The 26,808-nt window shown below is 32.1% G+C and overlaps 4 protein-coding genes across 4 annotated transcripts; 2 read left to right on the top strand and 2 right to left on the bottom strand.

Annotated features, from left to right (window-relative positions):
• Positions 1-130: 130 nt before the first annotated feature.
• LOC124499717 (uncharacterized) lies at positions 131-2,530 on the top strand. The gene is made up of 4 exons (XM_047063662.2): positions 131-515; positions 588-1,517; positions 1,584-1,977; positions 2,045-2,530. Exons 1-4 carry the CDS (start codon positions 378-380, stop codon positions 2,383-2,385), a joined length of 1,803 nt encoding a protein of 600 aa, XP_046919618.2. The 5' UTR covers positions 131-377; the 3' UTR covers positions 2,386-2,530.
• Positions 2,531-3,016: 486 nt separating this feature from the next.
• LOC124498733 (EARP-interacting protein homolog) lies at positions 3,017-4,855 on the top strand. Its single transcript, XM_047062528.2, is given in 3 exon segments — positions 3,017-3,721; positions 3,723-4,494; positions 4,572-4,855. Coding segments are annotated over 2 exon segments (1,206 nt in total). The 5' UTR covers positions 3,017-3,067; the 3' UTR covers positions 4,275-4,494; positions 4,572-4,855.
• Positions 4,856-4,861: 6 nt separating this feature from the next.
• LOC124498732 (uncharacterized) lies at positions 4,862-22,583 on the bottom strand. Its single transcript, XM_047062527.2, has 11 exons — positions 22,531-22,583; positions 21,196-22,414; positions 21,012-21,105; positions 20,749-20,878; positions 19,679-19,988; positions 6,680-19,615; positions 6,480-6,614; positions 6,225-6,421; positions 6,046-6,151; positions 5,838-5,975; positions 4,862-5,770 (listed from the first exon to the last, which is right to left on the bottom strand). Exons 2-11 carry the CDS (start codon positions 21,259-21,261, stop codon positions 4,997-4,999), a joined length of 14,886 nt encoding a protein of 4,961 aa, XP_046918483.2. The 5' UTR covers positions 21,262-22,414; positions 22,531-22,583; the 3' UTR covers positions 4,862-4,996.
• A 2,482-nt stretch (positions 22,584-25,065) lies between these two features.
• Positions 25,066-26,677, bottom strand: LOC124499761 (reticulocalbin-1). The gene is made up of 2 exons (XM_047063720.2): positions 25,653-26,677; positions 25,066-25,579 (listed from the first exon to the last, which is right to left on the bottom strand). The coding sequence occupies exons 1-2, from the start codon at positions 26,397-26,399 to the stop codon at positions 25,295-25,297; spliced, it is 1,032 nt and encodes a 343-aa protein (XP_046919676.2). The 5' UTR covers positions 26,400-26,677; the 3' UTR covers positions 25,066-25,294.
• Between the last annotated feature and the right edge of the window lie 131 nt (positions 26,678-26,808).

The raw sequence follows: 26,808 nt of genomic DNA, 5'->3' as shown, positions 1-26,808 counted from the left end.
ACATTCATATGGGGCAAAATAATCCCAGAAATCCTGTTAATGATATTAACGATGAAAAAGATCTTAATACCGGAAAAAAATATCAATAGAACAGATACGTTTGTGAAAAAAAAGCTGTGTTTATACCATGATCGAATCGATTATATATCCATTGAGTTGAGTTATAGTTGATTGTTTTCATTACAAAGTGGGAACAAAAAATTTGTCACTTTTTTTTATATATTGCCATCGTTGACAATTTCCTAATTTTTACTTATTAAGGCCAAAAAATGCTTTGAATTGCAACAACGTAGCCATATTTTCATCATCATCATCATTATCATAATTATAAAATCAAAATTTTCTTTCTAAATTAAACAAAAGAAAGATTCAAAAATATGCCTCGGTCAAAATGTTCACCGGGGACATATTTTTGGCTATTCTATATATTGATTTTATCATTATTCTCTTTATGGACATTGGTCGATGGCATACATGTACAGGGAATATGGTCACCATCAACAACTTTGTTCAAGGTATTGATTTGAATTTTTTTTTGTTGCTGTTGTTGACATTTGGTGAATTTTTTTTTCATTTCGTTTACACAGGTGATAACTAGATTTGGTTTTCAACGTACTGATCAGAATCATCGACTTGAAACTAGTGGTTATATGTTTGGCAATATAACCTTATTGAATCATCAATCGTCATCATCGAATAGAAAAATTTTATTGAATAAAAACAATAATAATCATTCAACAATATTAGATTCATCGAATCCATATTTCAATTCGGGAATATTATTATTTGCAAATCGTACATTATTCAAACATATTTATCAACTTTATAAGAAAACTAAAAATGTTCATATGAATTGTAATCAAACTGACGATGGTTTGGGTGGAAAATTTTGTGCCGATATTTTCAAAGCTATTCATCCGAAAAATACTGAAAAAATTTGTCATAATTCCTCAAATGATGATAATGATGATGATGATGAATATTTTCGTTATGTACCATGCCCCACTGGTGGTACCTGTGATAATCAATGCCAAGAAATGAATATACCAAATTATCAATTGACCTATGTTATTGATGAACAGAAAGATGCCAGTTTCTGGTATCTATTATTATTACCATGTCGTAGAAAATTTTTAAATCAAACATCATTTATATGGACAAGAAAATCAAATACAAAAACATTACTTTCATATGATTTATGGATAGTAAATGGTCATCCTAATAATCGTCTAACTACTCGTCTAATTGATTCAGATTATCAATTTTCATATGAACAACAAAATTTTTGGTTCTATATTCTACTTGATTTTGGTTACATTATACTGTTCTTGATGCAAATCTATTTACTATCTATGCAGAAGAAGATGAAAAATTTAAATTATTTATTTACCATTTCTCTATTGCTACATTCATTATCATATTTTTTCATTTGTTTACATAAAATTGTTTTCGCTCAAAATGGTAAAGGATTGGAAACATTATTCATTATTGCTGAAGTGATGAAAATTATGTCAATCGTATGTGAACATTTTAAATTTTATAATGATGATGATGATGATGAATTTTTTTTTCCATTTTCCTAGGCCTTGTTAATTTTATTCGTATTGGTCATAGCAAAAGGATGGCCATTCACTAAACCGGAAACATTCTCCAAAACTTTAATGATAATTATGGCAACCATTTATATTGTTATCAATATATTGTTATTTATATGGATGAAAAATTCATTGAACATGATTGAAGAAGTGGATGAATTTCATACGGTACCCGGTTGGATTAGTCTCGGTTTTCGTATCGTATTAATGTTATGGTTTATATATGAATTACGGCATACAATGATGTTGGAACAGGATTCACGGCGATTAAAATTTTATTTACATTTTGGTGCCGGTATGCTTGTTTGGTTCGTACATTTACCATTGGTTGCAATGGTAGCCATACATATTGATCTTATGTGGCGTTGTAAAATTATTACTGGTAAATATATTATTAGTTTGTTTTCATTGTTTTTAAATTGAAAATTCTTTTTTTTTAAAAAAATTAGGATTCTCATCAACAGCCGATTTTCTTGCCTTTGCCATATTGACTAGAATTATGTGGACAACAAATAATAAACAATTTTTAATTCCAGATAATCATATCTATAATGAAGAATTGGAATATTATGATGATGATGATAGTTCATTCGTTGTACATCAAAGTGAAACATATAAATTTTCAAATGCAAATCATCATTTAAAGAATTCATCATCAAAACATTTTCAATATGATAATCATCATGCTGTTTGTGATAATAATACAACAATAACATCGACAACAACAACAACAATAACACCAACACCAATAACAACAGCTACAATAACAACAACAACAATCAGAGCCTAATTTTTATTTTAATATTTCTAGAAATTATTTTAATTAATGTAAATTATTATTTTCAAAAGAAAAAGATGAATTTGTTTGTTGTTGTCGTTTTTTTTTGTTTTCATTCGTTTTTAATAATTAAAAAAAAAATTCTGAAAAGAAGAAATTTAGTTTTTTTTTCTTTTCACTTTGAAATTCAGCTTCATTTTTCTGTTTTTCATGTTTCAACATACAATCACGTAATTCATTGACTAGATGTTGACATTTTCGCCAATCTTTATATTCATACATACATTCCTGCATACATTTTTTGTTGTTGAATTGAATTGAATTGATGGTGGGTAGAAGAAGAAACAGTAAAAAAAAAACATTACGATTAAGAAATTTTCAAAAAAAAAAAAAAAAAAATACAATTAAATGAAAATAAATGAGACCTGTAAAGATATATGAATCGTTTTACATCCGGTACGATCTAACATTTCTTCGATTGGATCCTTTTCTTCCATATCATTCGTTTGAATTGATGAACTAATTTTTGTTTTTGTTGATAATTTGTCATCTAAAAAAAAAATTTTTAATCACATGTCGTCTTTTAAAAACATGAAAATATGAACCGATCATAATGTACGTATATCAATGCAAAAATCGAACACGTAAATATTTGGATGATTTAATCTTTTTTTTTTGTTTGAAAAAAATCATTATGCGTTCAGTATCAGAAAATCCATCATTAATCTATGGATTAGATCATGAATGTCGTGCATTATGTTCACAATATAGTGAACATCTTCCATCACGATTCTTTATCGGTACACAATCATTAAAATCGAATGAAAATCAAGTTCATCTATTGGAATATATTGAAGAAAGTAATTCATTATTGAAAGCTGTATTTCAACATCGTTCCGGTGAGATATGGCATATAATATCATTTTCAAAACAACCACAACAATTATTAACCTGTTTTTCATCATTATCCGAATCGAATAAGATTGAGAATCGTTTTACATTATGGCGAATACCCATTGATGTGACGGAAAATCTGAATGAAAATGAAAATGCCACCTCATTGGAACTGGAAAAATGTCATACATTCAACCGGAATGATTTTGATGAAAATTCTGGCCGATTAGCTCGATTAAAACCGGAAGAAGAGGATGAATTGATTTTATGTTTGGAAACCAAATTAGCCTACATTGATCTGGAAACAAGACAAATGAAACGTTATATTACCGTTGATAATCCCGGTGGCCCTAAAACAACAACCAGTCGTTTGTCAAAAATATCTACATGTAATTGGAGTCCACATTTTAGTTCAAATATTGTCACCATTGTTTGTAATAATAATATATATGCCAAAAGATTTACGATCATCATCGAATCATGCCTGGCAAATATCACAAGCTCATAGTCAAATGGTACGTGATATGGATTTCAATCCAAATTCACAGCATTATCTTGCTACATGTGGTGATGATTGTGAGGTAAAATTTTGGGATATTCGTGATACAACGAAACCGGTATTGAAAATGTTACATCATTCACATTGGGTTTGGTCCGTACGTTATAATTCATTCCATGATCATCTTGTACTATCATCAAGTAGTGATGGAAATGTCAATCTACTAAGAGCATCATCAATTGCATCACAACCATATGGACAACTTATCGAACAGGAAGATTTATTAGATGAAGAAGAGGATTCAACCATAAAACGTTTATTAGTTTCTGATCAACGACAATCTCGAAATGATGATGGTCTTATCCGAAAGTTTGAAGATCATGCTGATAGTGTTTATGCAATTGAATGGTCACCTAATGATCCATGGATTTTTGCATCATTAAGCTATGACGGACGTTTAATTATTAACAAGGTACCTGAAGATGAAAAGATGAATATTCTTGTTTGACCAAACACATTTTTTTGGTTACCATGGTGATTGTCGTTTGAATTGTTTATGGTCATCATTTTATTCGAGTATAGAAAATCTTATTATTCAAGAAACAAAATGGTGCCTACTTTTCAAAGAAACTCCAAGATGACAATCATAACTAAATCGTCGATCAATTTCATTCTGATTTTAACATTATTTCACGGGATTGTTCAATCAATCATTTTTTCCTATAAAGGTCAGTTAACCTTAAAGTTTATATTTCTCAAATTATTAATTTCTTTTTTTGCATTTCATTTTCTATACTATTTCTAGCATCTGTATTCACCTATCGTACATTGATATTTTGGCTGGAGATGTTGTTATTCGTTTCAATCCTGATAACCGAATTCAATTTATTGGCATTACTTCGACATAGACATTTATCGATACCGCTGCTGTATGCCCTTAATTTAATGCTAAACATTGTCTATTCATTGTTATGGCAACAATATCTTTTAATGTTTGAATGTATAATGTTAATCTCTGTATCCATATTGAAAGTTTTATTATTTTCTGTATTATCCTTTTTATAAAAATAAAATCATTGAACCACACAATCAAATTGAATATAGTTAGATTTTAATCAATTGAACCGATTCAACGAAAACCATATTTAATAAAAAGAAATTGAAAGTTATATAATGATGAATTGCAATTGTACAAATAACAAAAACATGTAAATCTATGGGGAAAAAAAATCAGATTGATGGCTTCATTTGTCGATGTCTAGATTTATTTTTGGTCACTTGCTGTTGCCGATGATGATGATGATGATGATGTGGTTGATAATGATTGTGCGTTGAATTCGTACAATATCGACAAGCTGATATAGGCGTTTCATACATTAGACTTGGATAGAGATGACTATTGCCATTGTGAATTGTAGGAATTGTAGGTGGTTGCCTATGATGATAGCGATGATAATGATGATCCCTCCAAATGATAGATGGCATGGAATCTCGAAAACTATGTCTATGGACTAATCTATTGACCATTAATTTGTTTTTTCCATTCATTATAAAATTTGTCTTGATAGAATGTGCATTCAAATCAACCGTGTCCAATATCTTTGAGGTTGGAGATTTTGATTTAATTCGCTGTTGGTGTTCAATCGATTGACGCCTGTGTAGAACTTTGGATGCCAAAGGCGAATTTCTTCGATCAGCACCAAGAGATGCATGTCGATGCTGTGATTGCCATGGAATGGAAGCTTTCATTGTTTGATGATTAATATTATTGTTATTGCATGCGGCTGTCGATTTAGTACAAGGCGATTCCCGACACAATGATACCAACATTGATGCATGCCGTTTAATCTGATGTCTAGCATCATGTGCCATTAAAAACGAAGAACGTTTCGAATTTGGACAATCTTGTTCGTCATTTTTGTTATTTGTCATAGTTTTATCATTGGATCCATCCCCTTGGCCATCGAAATCGTTTACTTGTTGGCTGGCAAATGTGACAAACACCTGGTTAAATTGTTGGAAAAAAGAGTCAAAAAACCAAAGCAAAAAATAGGACCGAATAAATGTTTACCTGATCAAGAGTTGTCTGACTGACCGAATAGTCCTGTAATGACAATAATGATTGGGCACTTTGTAACACCTGGAATATGGTCGACAAGAGTATTTCGTTCGTGGGCAAATTAAATTCCAACATTGTATGATGATGAGCCTGATTGTTGAATTGAATAAAAAAAAAGTTAATTTATTTAAATCAAATCCATGATGATGATGATTATTACCCTGAGAATTGATTGAGGAAAATTCTCATGGATATATTCAATGGCTTCATTAAAATTGGCCTTTATTTCTGATAATCTAAGCGTAATGATGTAACCGGTACCGAATCTAAAATAAGATCATGGAATATAAACAGTTTACAATGATATTATGTAATTTTCAATATTAATGCAATACTCACTTGTGTTTGAGGTATTGAGGACTACCAATACATTTAAATCGACCATTAACCATGATGGCCAAACGTGAACATAGTATATCACATTCTTCCATACTATGCGATGTAAGCAGTATTGAACGACGATCACGTATAGCATCCTGAATATTCTGGCATACATGTCGACGACTTTGCGGATCAAGACCACTGGTTGGTTCATCCTGTTAAATCAGAAAATATTTAGAAAATTGATGTAAAAGATACAAGGAAAAAATTTACCAACAAAATCAATTGTGGTCGGCCTATCATAGCAATAGCTAGACAAAGTTTTCGTCGATTTCCACGACTTAATGCTTGAACGGGCATTGTTGAATGCATTTGTAATTGAAATTTATCAATCGATTCTTTCACAAACTATGTAAACAATAAAATAATTAGTAAGACGACATGACGATGAAAATGAATTTTGATAAAATTACCTTTGAAACTTGATGCCTTGGTATTCCTCTAAGATGTGCATATATTGTTAAATGTTCTACCGGTGTAAGAAAACCGTCCAATGCATCAGCTTGTGGACAGTATCCAATAGATTCATTATGATAATTATTGGCCAATGCTTCACGTATGTTTCGGCCATTAAACATTGTTTCTCCGGTCGTAGCTTTTACCTGTCCGGTTATTATACGGAACAATGTAGTTTTACCTGCACCATTCACTCCCAATAATCCAAAACATTCACCTCTAGGCACAGAGAAAGTTATATTGTTCACAGCACTACGATATCCGAACATATTTTCAAACAATTTGGTCACATTAAATACTCGAAGTATATCGGAACTTGGTGAAGTCATACTGTTGCTCGAAATGGAACTTGTTGTTGATTGACAATCCGATGAAACTTTTCGACTGGAATCTGGTGAATTAGAAGAAAAATTTTGTACAGGTACTGGAAGGCCAAATGCCATATGAACACGACGTCTTTCATCGGCAACATCACTGTCTTCATTTTGATCATCTGAACGATGGCCTAGCCCGCTAGGCAATGATCGACGATGATTCAATTTGAATATGGCACTAAGCTTACAAATGAGATCACATTCAATGGCTAAATTGATGATGAAAAACAGCAAGCCTTGTACAGCAAAAATAGTGTAATGACGTCCCAACAATTCAAATGAAAATGGATTCACATAGGTATCCTGATCAAACAGGCTAAAAATATCAGCAAATAATTGATTACGATGAACATCAACAATACCGCTAAGTAATAGATATGGTGGTAAAAATATTGCAATCTTCTCGAACCATTGATATATAGTGGGTGTGATTTCAATTAATTTAAAAACATCAATCATCAATCGCATGACCATCGTATGTATGCCAATGAATAACGAAAGACAATAGATACCCATGAATGCAATGCTTGGTTCATTGAAACATTTTTCCATCAAATAAACTAGATTGATCATAGCCCAACCGAAAAAGAATAAAAGCATTAGGATGGCCGGTAAATTCAAACGTGACATATAGATCGGTAAACGAAAGAAACCAATAATTGCAGATGCAAATCCGATAGCAATAATCAATATGGTTAGATCCCAGAATAAGCTAGATAACCAATACAGTATTGGACCAACGCCAAAAGTTTTCTGCAAATGTTTCTCTTCACAAATTCTTTCACGTACAATGTAGAATACAAAACTGGTTGGTATGAAAATGAATCCAACCAATATAATGATGGCAATACCTGCATCACCTGCCTGTTGCATAACCGATTGATCACCCAATTGATTTGATCGTACATGTAATGGATGTGAATACGTGGTTATCCGATATGAACTATTCGTTTGACCCAAAGCTTTTAAATTGGCACGAAGCACTGCATTGTTGATGGCATTCAAATAGGAAGGCATAGCATGAAATCCATTATTATCATACCAAACTTTAATAATTCGTCTTTTAGACATTGTTGTTTTTTGATGTTGTGATCGCAGTGAACGAAAACTCCAACCACCCCAACGACGATCCATAAATTCGGGTTGTGTTCGCAATAAAAATTGATTAATATCAATCAATCTGCTGAGGTTATAGATCCAACCATAAGAGCTTTGTTGTGGCATTGGTATAAAATGTGACATTGTATGAATATCATGAAAACAATCTGGACATTTACATGATGATCTTGAATTACGATGCCAAGCAGCGCCTTTCAATGTAATCAGATGTAAAGGCAATGGTGATTCAAATTTATTTTTCATAATAGGACATTTAGCTGTACGCCATCTATCTCGTGGTCGCATACAATCAACAACTGATTGCTCATTATCATTTGATTCGATTAATTCTTTCTCAATCATATGAAATTTTTCAGTGAAATTACCATGTCTAGGATGATTATGCAAAAATGATACGGTCGAAGAGCCATATATGTGTGGTACTAATGGCAATGCTGGATCTGGAGCAAACGATGGTTTGATCAATGTCATGGCCATGGCGAAAGCAATGAATAAACAAGGTAAAAACAGTGTACAGAACAATAGTTTCCAATCACGTATCATATGCAGGAATCGTTTCTTAAATAATGCATATAATTGTCGAGATTTTAATCGGATACCTGTATCTATTTGAATATCAGGTCGTCTGGTATTTGAACATTGGATTGGATCATCGGTATTCCGGCTACTGTAGGATCCGCTGCCCGTAGCCTGGTGACTTAGTCGACGTGCTACAGCCAATTTTGCCTCATCTACTGGCATGTTTAATTCTTCAAGACTACAAAGTGTAAGAAATACTTCTTCTAACGTCGTACTGGTAACTCCATAACTTCCAAATCCAAGTGTACGTATGTTTGAATCAAGACAACGAAAAAATGTAGCATAATCATGTGCTATACTATGGTCATCTAAATGTGGCAATGAAAGAATAACCTGACCATTGTTATCTTCAACAAATGAAGCATTCGGTATAAGACATTTGGTGAATGCCATCAATTTTTCTACTTCACTCCTTGGACGAATTGTTACGCGGCTATCAAAACTATTTACATTTGATTCTTCTTCTTCATTATGTTCGATATGATTTAGATTTGCAATTGAATCACAATCCAGTAGACCACCTTGTCTAGAAACCGTTAATCGATAACCACATCCATATTTAGATTTAAGTAATAATGGTGAACCAATACATAATAATTTGCCACGATAAATGACGGCCACTTCATCCGATAGAATATCTGCTTCATCCATATGATGTGTGGTAAGTAAAATTGTACGTGATCGTTTCTGTTGAACAATTAAATCCCAAATTCTTCGTCTTGCTACAGGATCAACACTGGCAGTTGGTTCATCCAAAATGATTAGTTTACTACCACCAACGAAAGCCAATGCAACACAAAGTCTACGTTTTAGGCCACCGGATAAATGTTTGGCCATTTGATGTTGTAGATTCCATAAACCCATATTGTGTAGGATTTCATTCACATCATGCTCGATGGTTTTTGAATCCTGAAGCAAACCTTTCAGTTCAGCAAAAAATAATAAATGTTCCCGAACGGTCAAATCATCAAATAATGTATTATATTGTGGACAATATCCAAGTAAACGTCTAGCATGGCTAAAATCATCCGGTATTCGATAACCATATATTGTGACAGTACCTGATGTTGGTGGCATTTGACCGGTAAGTACATTAATTGTGGTAGTTTTTCCAGCTCCATTTCTTCCCAATATTGTAGTTATTTGACCTTCTTTCAAATTAAGATTCAAATTTGATACAGCCATATGTTTTAAACTATTACTTCGTTCATTGTAGATAACATAAAGTCCATTGATTTCCATGCCTAATGGATTCTGACTTATTGTGGATGCTGTCGTTGATGAATGAGTTGATTGTTGACTGGCTTTTCGTGTTAACGTTGTACAATCCATATGATGATGAATGGCTTTCTTCAACGTACCCGATACAGTTTTCAATGTACCATCAGCAATCATGGTATTATCATCATGATGAAAATTAAAAAATGTTTTACTACTCAATGATTTCCATTCTTCAGGATCGACAATATTAAATGCATCATCATTTTCCAATGTGATTGAAGTATTATCTACATCGTTTATCTTATCACCTAGTCGATCATTATTATGACAATCTTCATATCTATCCATACTATATGATAATGAATCTTGATGATGATTCATTTGATTGACACGTAATGGTGATGATGAATTCTGGTCTTCACCGAAGCCAAATGCACGTAAGAAATCATTTTTCCAATATGAAAACGAAAGAAAAAATAAAGCTGGATATCTTCGTGCATTATTGCCAGGTGGATGTACATGTGAAATGTACCATGCCACTATAAAATAGATTACAGAATCGATGGCCATCATAATAATAGCTGTACCAACATTCATAGTATCACCTTGCATTGGACTATGCCAAAGATTGTTCCATTGCATACCGACACCTTGAACTTCAAATCTTGTCATATACATCATACCGAAACAAAATGATGTCGACATCGATAGACAGGTGAAAATTTTCTGTGTAAAACTCATTTCATTCTCTAATGTTATGGCTACCATAAACGGTAGGAATGAAGCCAAATATGCGACAATACCGGATAATGCTGCAATTGTAGCAGTACGAAAAAATGAACTAATCATATAGCAAAACATTAACAATGATACATTGAATACCATAAAAAACAGGAAAAGAAGTATCGGATCAGAAGCCGGTATTAATTGGCCAACAAAAAGAAGTAATATTGCACATATTGTTGCAAATGCCATAATCGATATTCCCAATAAAAACCAGGTAAGCCATGCAACACCTGATTTTAAACCCATAACACGCATTACTTCTTCCAGATGTAATTCTCGTTCCAAAACATGTTCACGAATCAGATAGGCAATCAAAAATATCCATGCCATTGTTGTAATTAATGGAGCTAATGATCGTATATAATTTCCATATTTATCACTACCATAACATAGATATGGTTGTTGTTGAAGATGTACTTCTGGATCGATAGGTAATCGCCGTTGATGATTGGTTTGATTTGTTAACAATGCCATTATTGAACGATCAATCATTTCTTGAATTTGAACAAAACCATGTAAATATTGCATATCATCAAGATAATGATCACGTGGACCTGGTTCCCATATACGACTTTTCAATGCTTTTGTTGATGGTACAAAATCAATATCAATTCGTATTTTATATTCAATATTATTGGGCAATGTATGTTTGTTTAAATAATCATGCTGTTTTCCAGCAAACACAATACCAGCTATAAATTGATGTGATCGAGTTAGATTTCTAGCCATTTCTTCCAATTCAATTTCATCATTTACACCGACAAAACGATCAAATGAAGCACAATTGGCAACTTGGCCAATCAATTTGACAATGGCCAATATATTGCCAGATTTTATTAATTTTTCAATCAAATCGAATGTATCGAAATCGTTGAAAAGACCATCAGCTTCTCCATTGATGAAAACCGATTGGATTAAATGTTTCACATGATTCATACGATTATTAACATCGGATTGATGATAAAAACTTTCCAAATTGGATAATGTTTGTGCCCATGCATGAAGCATTTCAACCATTCGTGGCATAAATTTTAATGTTGAATTCATTTGAACCATTATCATGTCGGTAATCGGTGCTTTTGGTGTGTATAAAATTTTACCCACTAATATTGGTTTTAGGAAATTCCATATGACAGGTCCGCCTTGAATTTGCATAATTTGTCTATAACCATCGAGACAAAAATCTGAACTGAAAGCATTTCGTTCATTTGCTGATAAAATTTTTGGTTGTTGTACTTTAACTTTGAGTAATTTAATCTCACGATTCAATGATGGATTCGAACCACCACAGACAATTTTTCCAATCAAATCCGATGCATACGATAGGCTTAGATTATGCAGGCTTGTACTGGTGATCGATTCATCCAGATGATCGAATGACATGGTCATATTTTTAATATATGATTTAACATAGGGCATTGCTTCAGATGAAGCTTTTATGGCATTCAATGCTTTCGGTATTTGATCACTATCGATTTTAGCTTTTTTCAATAAACTATTTTGTATTAGATTGACAATATTGAATGTTAATCGACGTATGACCAATTGATTGAGGATTTGATTATTGAATTTGAAATCTTCAGTCACGCTCAGTGTACAAAGAACATTGGTGACTAATTGACCATTAGGAACCGCTGCTGCTGCTGCTTCTATGTCATCACTATCAACATCTGGCAATTGTAATTTTAATTCATCATACAATAATGTTTGATTACAGAAGGCGCTGGAATCAAATCGAACTCGTGCAGACATCTGAATAAATTCACTTAAATCAATCGATGCGTTCATTATTTGTTCTACCCAAGATCGATTGATGGCCAGATTTTTCTCTAAAAATATTTTGACATTATCAGCATTGACCAATAAATCAGAAATTTGATATTTAATCTGAAAAAGACCATGTTCAGCTAGTTGCCGAAGACTTTGAAGACCATCCAATATACGATTCAATGAATCAACAATGGCACCTTGATGAAATTTTGGTGATAATTTTTCAACCGCCTGTTTGATTGTATCATAAAGTGTATTGAAATTTCGTGCTCTTGTCATCGATACAAATGATATCAACAAGTGATTAATTCCTTTTTGGCTAGAGCTTTCCGATTTTGATGGATCTGTTTGCTGATGTATAATGCCCATTTTATTGCCAATTTCAAACAGTAAACCAGACGTCCACATTTCAGTCAATTCCGGTATCAATACATCATTGATCCAATTAGAACGAGCCAATTCTGTTCGTTGTAATCGTGACAAACGATTTGTAACTGAATCATGATCAATGATAGCCATTAAAGAATCAATAATTGGCATCAGATGATTGTTATTATGACACAATGTATCATACAAAGATTCCTGTTCAGAAGTATCAATATTCGATTGTGTTGTTTGATTTGCCGATAATTTAACAATAATGGGTAAATAATGATTTTTTGAATCCAAAAATTTTACTGATTCTTTTTGTTTGCAGATCATTTCTTTGAGAGCAATATTACTGAAATTATGCCATGAAATTGCATTCACATCCAACATTGAATCGGTCAATAAACGGATGGCCTGTTTAGCTCTTGAACGTGATAATGTCGATATTCGATCAAGAGTTGCATTCAGATATTCCGGTAGATTAACATCATCACGTACAATATCAGTGATTGGAACATATGCTGGTACTTGATTCAAAATGAAAAAACTAAATGTTTGCCATAGCTGTCGAACATTATTCCATGAAACGCCCTTATTTTCATGGGAAAACTTATCGATCGTTGTCAATAGTTTGTTCATAAAACGTACATATCTTAATGAATGCCTCAATAGGAATGTATTGGAAGATTTTGTCGATGCTAATAATGAAATAAGACGACGTTTACGACAAGATTTTAATTCCGACCAAAATGAGCTACTATACATTTGTCGGAATATATCCTGGCCAACATCGATCCAACGAGATAGAAAACGAAGTGGTGTGACACATTGTGTACGACATTTCGATGTTGATGATGATGATGATGATGATGATGATGATGATGACAATCGATTATGAGAATCGTTTGCAACAACAACAACATCAGATGATGCAGCAAACACAGCCAACATATTTTTCAAATCAAAATGTTTCGATAGATAAGTATATGCTTGATCAAAATTCCAACCAGGCATTTCACACATGACCACTTTCATATCTGGTGCTTTTGGTTGATATCGAAATTCTATATCCATCGTATCATCGATTGTTTGATTATTTTTCGGTTGATCCATTTGTTTATAGCTACAGATGTATTGATCAACAGCATCCAATAATGTGGGTACAGAATGCCAACTTGTTCGTAACAATTCTTTAAACGTAATGGCAGTTCGATTATTCTGATGACTGGTGGCTAACATTGTTTCGATCAATATATCACCAGTACCGGCTACATTTTCAATTGATTCCAATTGTTTGAGTTTCAAAAATCTGATAACATGATCCAATTTTTGATTATTTTTATCACTATTATAATCAAGCATACGAGCAAGCACTTGTGTTAGTTTGCCAATTCTTTCACGTATTTTACGATGTGAAATAAATTTTGGTCTTGGCGATGCTTTAATATTGAATAGATTCGATTTAAACGTAAGACTATAGATCCAATCGGATGGATGATTATGACATAAAAGTAATAATAAATCATTGAAATCTTCATCAACAATCACCGACGAGGATGACGAAGAATTGTTATCACGTTGATTATTGAAATTATTCAATGTTGGACATAGTTCATCATGTAAGATGCCTGGATGTTGTGCAAAATAATGACTAATATGGCGTATCCATCGAAGCTGACGAAAAGTGGCGAATGTAATGAAATGATTAACTTCTGGAAATATTAGATTCGATACAGTTGATGTAAGTAATGATGATAATGATTTTTTAGGTGATTGATGATGTGAAGATACTTTTATTGATAATCGATTGTTACGATTTGTTTGCCATTTCATATCCGGTTGCATTGGATACATAGCATCAGTTAATTGTAATGCACGTAAACTATAGGCAAACATTTCCGATGTTAAAAACGTAAGACGATAGAATGCTTTCCATATAACATGTCCATCGGCCAATGAATCAATCAATTGAAATGCTCTCATCATCGTTAAAGTACGACCACTATTTGGATATGGACCAATTTCTTCTTGCCACCATTTAAAAAAACGATTCCATTGTTTTGTGTCTAGAATTGGTGGAATTGATTCACGATCATTATACAGATCCATTTTACGATTTTGTAATGCTAATTGAAAATGTTGAACTATTTTTTGTAAATCATTTGAAAAACTTTCAGCTGATTGAATCGATGACCATAAACATTGTGAAATGGGATTAAGATTTCTCCAGAATTGTCCAGATTCTTGACCACATAACAATGTTTGTAGATTACGTAAAGCGAATAATATTTCATTAGCCGATGATTGTGGAACCAGAGCAAAAACTTCTTGAAATTCTTGTTCATTTTCCAGATGACAAAAACCACGACGATGACCACCATATTTCAGAGACAACTGAATGTGATTATAGAATTTGGATTGTGTTAAAAATGTATTCAATCCAACTGATGCCAATGTGAAAGCTGAATTGAATGTTGAATATAAAGCCATCACATCTGTTTTATTGGCATATACTTTCGGTATGATATCCCAATTTAAACCTTGCAATGGAACGGCATTCAAACCACATTTCAAGTGGACAATGATTCGATGTATTGATTCTATTGTAGTTGGTGATAAAAATTCATGAAGAAAATTTTCAATCGATAATAGGATTTTATGATTATAATTATTTGAGCCATTATTATCTTCTGAATGATCCATTAATCGATTCAATTTGGTCATAATTACTTGCCAATCATTCATTTTGAGTAAATCATTTTTATAGATGGGATCGTTTAGTATCAGATCAATAGTGGATCCTGTTTCGGTCATTAGTAATCCGATTAATTCATGGTTACTATAATTGCTTAGATAATGTCGAGCTCTTCGAAACCATTGATTATAAACAGCATTAAAATCCATTGAACAGATTTCATCTTTAGCTTTATGAGACAATGGTGAAATTTCATTATCAACAATAAAATATTGGCTAATTGGTGCTCGACAAAATGCACGCCATACAGATACTGTATCGAATTTATTGATAAATAGCCGATTTAATCGTTGACGATCTAATGTTATGGTTTGTAACACCATCTCTGTAACAGTCAACAGATGGCTATCAATCCAATCAAGTAATGAATCCAATAAATCCACTTGTAGAAGAGTATCATCATCATCATCATCATCATTGTTGTTGTTGTTATTCAAGTTGATTGTTTGTCGAAAATGAATACCACCCAATTTATATCGTTGCCGTAAACGAACAGGTAATTCATTAAGAGCATATATTAATGCCATCATAAGATCACGTTTTTCTTCATTATGAATAGGTACATGAGGAACTTTACCATTGGTGAATAAAATTCCATATAGCTCTAATGAAATTGATTGCATAACATAAGTAAATCGTTTTCCACGAAATTGTTCCATACGATTCATTCGTTTCAATACATCCTGAACGAATTGTTGTCCATTATTATTTGATTGAAATCTGGATAATAATCGATTCATAAAACGTGGCGAAAATTGACCAAATAATGTTAGAAAACGATAAACACTACGATATGCATCAACAAATGATGATTTACTGGATAATTCAGCCAATGATTGTGTATACCAGGTAAAATTCAAATGATCAGAAGCTTCAATCCATTTTTGTGGTATTGTCAAACGAAAACAGTTTGCAAATTGTGTAGGTAGTCCACATAAAGCATTACGAATATCCAGATATAAAGCTCGATGTTCACTGAAAATATTAAAATTTAGATTCGAATGACAGATGATATCTTGTAATGATGTTGCATTTGATAATCGATTCATATCACCAAGCAATATTTGATTCATGACTAATTCTATAATTTCAGCCATATGATCACTTAGAAATAGAATCTGATTATGGCTATTGTTGTTCGATGATTTAATATTGTCATCTATATCGAATAATTGACATTTATGATCATCATGAAGAAAATTGGTCATTACTTGATTGAGTAATTCGAGCAAATGTTGTAACGAATAGCTGGCAAATTTTGAGGATACAAAAAAACAACGCCATTCTTTATCATTAACAACTGGTGCCATAAGTATACCGGATACACCATAATCACAGATCTGGCTAAATGTTTCATTCAATGACATGTAACGTATAGCAAATGGTGTGATTATATCACCAACATAGGTGAATAGACCGGCCATTCCTTGACTATAGAATTGTTGAAATACAATATGTGCACGACCAAATGAATTACGAATCGATGAATCAAGTTCATCAACCTCTGGAAACCAAATCCAATTATTATCGGCAAAAATTAATTTTTCCGCAGATTCTTTAATCATCGATACACTGTGAGCAGCTTCAACCCAATCCAATGGTGGTACATGTTCATAAATCATACTCAGATTATTTGATTTGTTCTGCAGAACACGAATTAATGGTGCACCACGTGATTGATTGTTAGCAGGAGCAACTAATTCATCTATAATACGGCCATAATCACCTTCATTCATGTGATATTGACGGCATAGAAAATCTTCGACTGCATAAATTTCAGCACGATGTTGTTCATTTTGAATGGCTAATAGATCGACAAGACTGAATCGATTACATGGCCAATTGGCCATAAATGTATTCGATGATTGAAACATATGTTCGACGAAACGTGGCAGATTAAGAAACAATGTATCGAACACCGAGTCCATCAAAACGGGTAAAAGATGAAGATTTTTATGAAGAAAATCGTGCAACGTTGGTGAACCCATTGATAATTGTTGAACACGTAGTGCTTCATTTTCGACAGCCTGATTGATTTCATCCATAACCAAATTGACAATCTCATTAATAATTATATTTTTACGTTGAATATGGAACCATATTGGTGAATTCATAATACGTTCAGGTGTAAAACAATTGGCTGTCAATTGCAAAACACGAGATGCAAGAATAATTCGATCAAATAGACGATTACGTTTCCAAACATATGACATTTGTCCCATCATTGCTGACCAGGCATTTGCATTCACAGATTTAGTGGCCAATAGATATACTTCAAGCATTCTGGTTGTAAAATTATTCCAAAAAACGGCATCATCATCATTGCTAGATTTACCAGTAGAATTACCCAATGCAGCTAAAGATGATGATAATTGATTCGTATCATTCAATGCAGACAATGTATAATAAAGTTTGGCTAAAATTGGTGTTGATTCTTCCACATTTTGTTTTAGATAATTTTGGCCAAAAAATATACAACCCAATTCTTGAATACCTTGCAATGTACCAATATCTTCGTCGACCATTACAGTTACTTCACCGGTTTCATCATCAACATTATGTACAAAAACTGATTGAAATTGATCAAAATCACACATTGCACGTTGCATATCGAAACATTTCCTTGGTAATGTTCCATTATTCATTGATGCGATCAACAATTGAACCAATTTGTCAAAATAATAGATTTTATCCTCATTCAAAGCACGAGTGAATGCACCGCTTAAATGTTGTAACATTGAATCGGTAATTCGTTGTATGAGATTAAACAATGGCAATACAAGTGGTTGAAATTTTTCCGGTACAATTGAATTGAAAAAATTTGTCAATGCTTGTATGTTTTTCGGGAAATTGATGATAAATTGTTCGATATTGGTAGATGAGAATTGTTGTTGTCCATTTGAATCGGTCATTTCGAGCATCATTTGTAGGCCTTGAAATGCGTTAAGCAATGAATTCCATTGTGGTGTACGTGTAAATTTTTCGGCTCCATCAATGAATTTGTCCATGTTGGCCAAAAGTTTGGGTAAGAAACGTCGACCTATGCTATCGGTTGGATAATTTGTAGCTGCAATAGATAAAAGATTGACATTAGCCGTTTCACTTGTATCCAAATCATCAATACTATGTAGAATAGTCATCTCTTTATGTTCTGCTCGAATGTCAGTATCATTTGTCGAGGAAAATAATTCGTCTTCACCATCGAACGGATAATCTACATCAGCCGAATCAATGGTTTCATCATCTGTCGAAATTGAACCAAGAGCGGAATGTGCGATTGTTTTCAATGTCGAATCATCAGAATCGTAAAGACGCATTAGGTATTCAATACGTTGACGTTGTCGCTGATTTGTGAGCTGTTCATTTTCATCATCAGAATTGTTGCTACCAAAAATTGGTTCAATATCATTAATGATTTTCAGCAATGTATGAACATCTATTTCACCAGATCGAAGCACGTCGAATAGGCTAGGAAGATCATAAAGCCATGATGTATTACGTAAAGCAGTCATAGATGGAAAAATATTTGCTCGATCAATGGTTGTAATCATTGAACGAATATTATTAAGATGTTGTTGATGTTCATCAAGTCCGACTGAATGAAAAACCAATGATAATTGCTGTAGAATGTTACCAAAATCGATATTTTCCTGTACAAGATCGAATAGATAATAAAGATCTTTACGTTCAAGTAGACATAAATGTCGAGATAGAAAACGTATATCATCATCGGATGATTGTCGTCGATTAGGAATGATTAGAAATTTTTCCAATTCATTATGATCACAGATAACATCACGAAATGAACGAAATGATTGATGGCTACCACTATCATCTGAATGAATACCGAATCGCATTAAATTTAGATGAGCATTGACTAGGATATCATAGGTTCGACCTTTTGAATCCTTTTGTAAACTCTATATATCGTTTGAAAAATTATTTATAATTATGCATGAGAATATATGATTGAATTGTTTTACCTGATTATTATTATGATCGTCCCATGATGATGATGATGATGAATGTTCAATAATTAAATCCATATCCGGATAGAATGGCACTAATGTTGATTCAAGACGATACAATTCTTGTTGTACATATTTCCAACCGGATGGCCGTAACATTGAACGTAACGGGAATCCATCTTCCAATAATCGTTGTACAGATGGTATTGATAATGTATCGATTATGGCAGCAATTAAACGTATACCTTTTGGTAGATCATTGATTACGTTCGTGACATTTTTATCGGTCAATAATGGTAATATTTGATCAACTATTGCATGTATACTATATTGATGATGATGAAGAGGGAAAGGGTGAAAAAGGAAAAAGAAAATAATCGATGGTTAAAGCATAGGTAGATTTAATTTCTGGCTGCATATAGTACTTATACATTCAAAAAAAAAGACAAAAATGAAATGAATTTGTTTAAAAGAAAAATAAAATGTTTGCTATTTTAATCTAGATGATGATGATGAAAATAAAACCATAATGTCGGCCACTTTATATGGCCAGACGATTGCTAATTATAGATGATGATGATGATGATGCTATAGCCATCATCATCATAATCATTAATGTCAGTGTTTTTATATGTTTGTGTATATGATGGATCAACTGAAACTAAACACAAGCCCCTCTGGGTGTGTATTTGAAAGACTGATAACAATTAATTGAAACAAATCCTAATGAAAATTGATTAACAAGGCAGACCAAAAAAGAAAAAAATAAAAATTATCGACCAAGTGCATAACATATTATCGGCATAAACAATTCTGACAAACACTAAAAACCAAACGAACAAAAAAAATGGGAACAACTCTGGTTTATAAAAAAAAAATTACCGATTAATTGATTATATATGAGAACCAGAGAAAAAAAATTCAAATAAAAAGGCGAGAAAAACAAACACCAATTATAAAGTACTAGAACATTGTGTGTGTATATGTGTGTCTATCATCAATTGAAAATATGGCCAAAATATAAATAAAGAAAGAGAGTGATATAGGGAATATAAGTGTCAAGTATTTATATTTGGAAATCATACCTTGCATTTGGATAATTTGGCACTTCTTCATATTGTTCACGATTCAAACATGGATTGTCCATTGAACAAATATATGATTGTATAAGATTAACCATACCGGCAGATGGTAATGCTTTTGCATTATAATAACCTATTGTTTGTTTGTTTGTTTGTAAGTGTGTGGTGTGTGTGTGTGTGTATGATAGTAGAATCATTCAAGAGGAACAATACAAAAAAAATTGAATTGGTTAATGTCAAAAAATAACAGACAGAAATTAACCTACATGTTTGACGAAATGTTGGTGGAAATTGCCATCGTGCAATCAATATTGTAAGAAAAACAAATGCCGGCCAGAATAATTCGAGTATCAATGTTGTCTGAAAGAAAAAAAAAATTAATCAATTAACCGATTAGATAAAGTAATTTCTGTTGTGTATGTGTACGAGATTTGTAGATTTTATAATTACCGGTTGTCGACGTCGTAATAGAATCTTGTGCCTTAATAAAAGACGTAATTGTTTGAAGAAAGCCATCTTTTTTTCGGTAACCAATGTGATTATTGATGAACGGTCGGTCAATCCACCTGGATTGATGATGGCAATCGATGAGAGTTGAGAATAATTGATGAATTCAATAAAGAAAAAAATGTTTGATTTACACACAAATAATGCTGAAATTTGATAAAAAAATCAATTTCAAATCAAAACAAAATGATTATCAATCACATTATCATTGAAAGGGTGTCCAACACACACACACACAAACACACCCATAGATGAAGGACATACAAATGACAATGGAACAATTTTGAATGATGATTGAATTGATGAATAATCTATGAAAACCATGTCATTATTGAATGGAGAAACAACACATAGAAAAAATGATAAACAAAATTCCAAAAAAAAAAAATTGAATGAGAAACCGGATGAATCAAGAATTTGTATTGAACTCATTTATACATGTTGTATTATTTAAAAAAAATAGTGATCAATATTTGATCACATTTGAATGTTGATGATGATTGTCTATTTGAACAGAGATTCGATACAGTATTTTGATCATGTGATTTGTTCACCTGTATTCAACAGGTTGATGATGTTTACATTGGTAATTATGTGGCCGGAAATTATTCTGTTCCGCTCCAATACGATGATTATGAGGATAAACAACAAACATTCACATGACATTCACAAAAAGACAAACACAAAAACATGATAGAATGGATGCTGTTGCCATCACATCATCATTCGAACGATTGGAGGGAAACTAACATGGTGTTATCATTATGTCGGACATCCATACATTTTTTTTCTGGCTAGATGATAACTTAGCATAGACGGGTAGTAGCGGTAAATTGCGGTTATTGTGTACACTACCTACACAAACACACATAGCCAAACAATGATGTTTTTTGCCATAATCATGTTATATGTGTATGTAGGAAAAAAAACTAACGGGACAAGTTTTTTTTTTTGCAAAGTATGATGATGCTTTATCCAATCTATTGAATCTATCGTGGCTTCAAACTATATGGACAATCACCATCGGACGGTTAGTATTTTTTTTTTCTTTATCGATAGGTTGGTCGACCTGTTGGTTGTCCATACGTAGATCGGTTAGTTGGTTGGCCACTTGGTTTTACTTGACCAGTAAATATATATACATGCGAGAGCATCTCTTTTTCTACTAACAAACAAACAAGATAAAATGAGAGAAAAAAAAGACGGAATAGTTTTGACTGTATAGTAGTAACTGGTATTCACCAAAAAAAAAGTGTATTGACCAAATAGGATGTGTACATTTCAATTAATCTATGACTATGAGATGATCGTCGGTGAATATTATGATGAGCATGATGATGAGCTATGTCATGTGCAATAGTATTGTAATGATGATTCTCCAAAACTATAAGATTTAAGCTTTGACATGTCAAATCATCGCTTGGCTGTATAATATGTTATGTCCATTAATGCTTTCACATCTATTCATGGTTAAGAAAAGAAAAAAAATTGCTTCCTTGTGTGTGTGTGTGTGTGTCTTGTGATATTAATTTGATGTATGTATAATTTTTCTTTTTCAGAAATAAAAATTTTCTATGTGATAAATACATGATGATGATGATGATGATGATGAACATAGTTACAAATTAATATGAAAAGCTGTGTAAAAACGAAGAAAAAAAATGGACAAGCCGATGATGTAGATGACCCCCAGAATTTTAATTACATACCTCCCTTAATCAGATGTGGATCAATTTATTGATTAATTAAAAATGGCTATTCGTGATCATGTAGTGCATTCATCAATAACAATCCTTTTTCAGATTTTAAATCGCTTGAAGCATATGTACAATCGAAAAAAAACAGGATGCTGTAGTTGTTAATGAAATTAAATGTAAAATTGAGTTGATACAAGTCATGATGTTCATTGAAAATCGGTTATTAGTTTACCAGGAAGGTCAGAGATATAATCATTATTCGATTGTAGTGATCGATCTATATTTTCAAAAAAAAAAATCGATCATCAACAATAACAACATATTAGTTTGAATATATTAATCACAGCTCACCATCATCATTGTGAATAAAGACGAAAAAATTTCCCGGTTATATAATCGGGTTGAATTACTTAAATTTCTTCTTCACACACACACACACAAAGGTTGCTATTACTGGATTTTTTTTTGTTGAATGAAAAAAATCTAGATAGAGAAGCAAAAAAAAAGCAAACAACGACACATGAATCAATTTCATCCATTAGCATTCATTCATCTATCCTACCTGCTTTTTTTTCCTACCTAATTTGTGTACGAATGAAAATGATCATTTTAAAATTTTTCATTCAACGAACCAATTTTCATCGGAAATTTCAGTACTAAGAATTATTTGGATGATGTTCATCCATTACACAATCTATTCAAATGGAAAATCCGTTATTCGTTTGATGGATGCGATTTAAAAACGACGACTATAGTGAGAAGAAAAAAAGATTGAGGCAATCAGGGTGTGAACTGGTGGTGGTGATGATGGTAATGTGTGTGTGTGTGTGTGTGTCGACCAAATTCAAAATTGGAAAGTTTATTTTACACCTCTTTTCTTTCGCCATACAAACACGAACACACACACACAAACATCTTATCATGTTGTTGTCTTTGACCACATGCATATTCACATTTTGTTTGTTCACTCGGTTTTCGTAATAATAATAATAATGGAACCATATTTGAATTGGTTTTTTTTGTGATTAGGTGCTCAAATCTATAGTTCTAAAAATGGATTTTATCAGAAAAAAACGTAAGTATTTTGTATTGTGTTGAGAAAAAAAAATGAAATAAAATTAACAATAAAGAAACATACATTTGGGGTTTGGTGGTTATGTGCATAACCATATAAACACATTTAATACATTCGAAAGTTTGTTTCGAATTTATTTCATATACTCGTGATTTTCAAATGAATGAATTTGATTTTTTTGTTTTCGATCCAAAATTATTACATTTGTTTGATGAATTTATTCATGATCTGAAGATTTTCACAATTAGGATTGAAATCATTAAAAACAAAAACAAAACAAAACAAAACAAAATGTAAAACACAATCATTCGAATGGATGAGAATAAAACGGAATTGGCTCAACATCGATTATTGATCGATTGTTGTCATAACAAAATCGTCCATCACTTTGATGTCTTTATACATTCGAACAATAGATTCGAACAACAACAAAAAAAAAACGGGAGATTCATTGTAATTCAATCTTTTGCTATAAAAAATCGGCTTAATCAATCATCATCAATGATCAATGATGATCATTTTATCGAATTATGTATCTCAATAATCAATTTGATCAAAGAAAATCATTCCTATCGATCATTCTTGGAAATCAAAATGTTCAATGAAATTTATACCTATTCATTAATGTGTGTTTCTTAGAATGATCGATTTTTTTTTGAAAAAAAATAATCCTCGTCATCCAATGATCTGACCATCTAATTTATTATTATTATTATTTTTTGTTTCAAATAATCATCCGATTATTTGAACAAGTTTGTTGTTTTTTGGATATTTCTTCACAAGTTCATGGTTTGTATTACTGTTGTATGACCTTTGTTGTTATTGCTTATGACTAAAGATAAAAAAAACCTATGAGGTTCGTTGAACTGTATGATGATGATGAGGATAATAATTAGAAGACATTCATCACCAATCATTTAAACTTATTGGTGGACTGGTTTTAATCATTTTTTTTTCTCAAATTCAAATTGCTAACGGGCATTTAAAGAATTTATTTATTTTTTTTTTGTTTTAATTTAATTAGCATCAAGAAAAATTCCGGAAAATTTTTTTTTTATTGGTTGTCAAAGGAGAAATTTTACCGTTAAGGAAGTAAACAAAAGATTCGATTTTTTTTTGGAAATGCAAAAAAAAAATTTTGTGTTGCAAATATCACAATCAAATAATAATTTGATAAAAATTTTGTGAGTTTTCCCTATTTTTCAACTAGTTATTTTGTTTTATTTAAAATTTTCTGGCAGGTAAATTTTTGTTGTTCCAAGAATATCAATCAGAATTCATCATGTGTAGCTGCGGTTGTTGAATCACCATCTGTTTGTTGAGAATATTGTCGCCACATTTCTCCTGGTATCAAGCTCAAAAAATATTGATTATTACCAAGTAATTCCTGTTGATTCAATTTTTGATCATGATCATTATCAGTATCATGAATCATACGTGTAGCTTCCGCTTCATGACGATCATAGCTAGGTATTAGCCATTCTGATAATTCTGTCATACAAAGATTACCATCTTTGTTTTTATCTAAATAGGTCTGAAATTGTGATTGATGATTCTATAATCAAATCAAAAAAAAATGGTAAGTAATTTAATCAAGTATTATTATTTGCGTAAAAAAAGTGATTTACCGATTCAAAACCAGGATCTTGTTTTTCCTGTTCAGGCGTTACTTCATTCATATGTTTCATATATTCTTCCAATGTAATTTCTTTATTTCCATCCAAATCCATATCTTCCATAGCCTCTTCTACCAACAGGTGTTTAGTATGATCAGATTCTTCTGGATGTAGAAAGAATTTAAATTCTTCTTTAATCAAAACAGTATCATTATTTTTATCAGCCACTTTCCAACGACGCTCAGCACGTTTAAGCATTGTATAATAGCTTTTAAAATTTGGATCATCTGATTTAAATTCATCAATATTTACATCTTGACGATATGCTTGAACCACATCATCAGTATATGTAGTGTTAATATAATGATCCCAGATTAATGCTTCTCTTTTTTCTGGATCATATGATTCCCAGCTATGTACCTCTTGTAATGGTGGTGAATAATAAGTCCATTGCTGTTCAACATTATCATCGATAAGTCCTTCGTGGATTTTATCAAGCCATTGTTTCAATTCATCTGAATCCACTTTTGTATCATCATTCTTATCCATTGTTTCAAATACTTTGGTCAACATCGTGTTCACATCATCTTGACTGGGTTGTTGATATGGTGGTGGAATTTGACTTTCATGTAGATGGCGATCATCGCTCTCTGATGCTACTGCTGATAAATGGTCATCTTGTTGACACATGCCTTTCGTGATTATCATCAATGTAAAGATGACAAGTGACAACCGTTTGTTTATTGCCATAATCATCATTTAAATCTTTGAACTAGAATTAAACTAAATGAAGAAGAATAAAACTCCAATTCAATCCAAAATCGAACAGGGAAGATATAGAAATGAAACACGAAACGAAACAAACAACAATTCACACACCACCAATATATCTTACACCCAGTCACATTTAGTCGACGTGTAAATTCGAATGTATAGATAAATTGGCCGTGTAAATATCAACAACAAAAACAAGCCATCTGCCATCATCATCATCATAATCATCACCAGACGACAGCAGCAGAGAGAACTGGTCATCATTCGACACATGCGTGAATCTGGTAAAACAAGCAAATCAATGCATTCAGAGAATTTGAATTGAAATATTGAATATACAAAGATTTTTTTGTTTGTTTGTTTATATTATAGAACAATAATCTTTCAACATAAT

This window comes from Dermatophagoides farinae, chromosome 2 (genome assembly GCF_024713945.1).
Source record: "Dermatophagoides farinae isolate YC_2012a chromosome 2, ASM2471394v1, whole genome shotgun sequence".
Classification (NCBI taxonomy): Eukaryota; Metazoa; Arthropoda; class Arachnida; order Sarcoptiformes; family Pyroglyphidae; genus Dermatophagoides; species Dermatophagoides farinae.
This window is presented reverse-complemented; position numbering and strand designations above follow the sequence as displayed.

Coding starts and splice junctions, on each gene's coding strand:
- LOC124499717 (XM_047063662.2), top strand. CDS start 378: ATGCCTCGGTCAAAATGTTCACCGGGGACATATTTTTGGCTATTCTAT. Junction 516..587: donor CATCAACAACTTTGTTCAAG/GTATTGATTTGA, acceptor TCGTTTACACAG/GTGATAACTAGATTTGGTTT. Junction 1,518..1,583: donor TGATGAAAATTATGTCAATC/GTATGTGAACAT, acceptor CCATTTTCCTAG/GCCTTGTTAATTTTATTCGT.
- LOC124499761 (XM_047063720.2), bottom strand. CDS start 26,399: ATGATGATTATGGCAATAAACAAACGGTTGTCACTTGTCATCTTTACA. Junction 25,580..25,652: donor AAGATCCTGGTTTTGAATCG/GTAAATCACTTT, acceptor ATTTGATTATAG/AATCATCAATCACAATTTCA.
- LOC124498732 (XM_047062527.2), bottom strand. CDS start 21,261: ATGGCTTTCTTCAAACAATTACGTCTTTTATTAAGGCACAAGATTCTA. Junction 21,106..21,195: donor TATTACGACGTCGACAACCG/GTAATTATAAAA, acceptor TTTTTCTTTCAG/ACAACATTGATACTCGAATT. Junction 6,615..6,679: donor CAAGGCATCAAGTTTCAAAG/GTAATTTTATCA, acceptor TTGTTTACATAG/TTTGTGAAAGAATCGATTGA.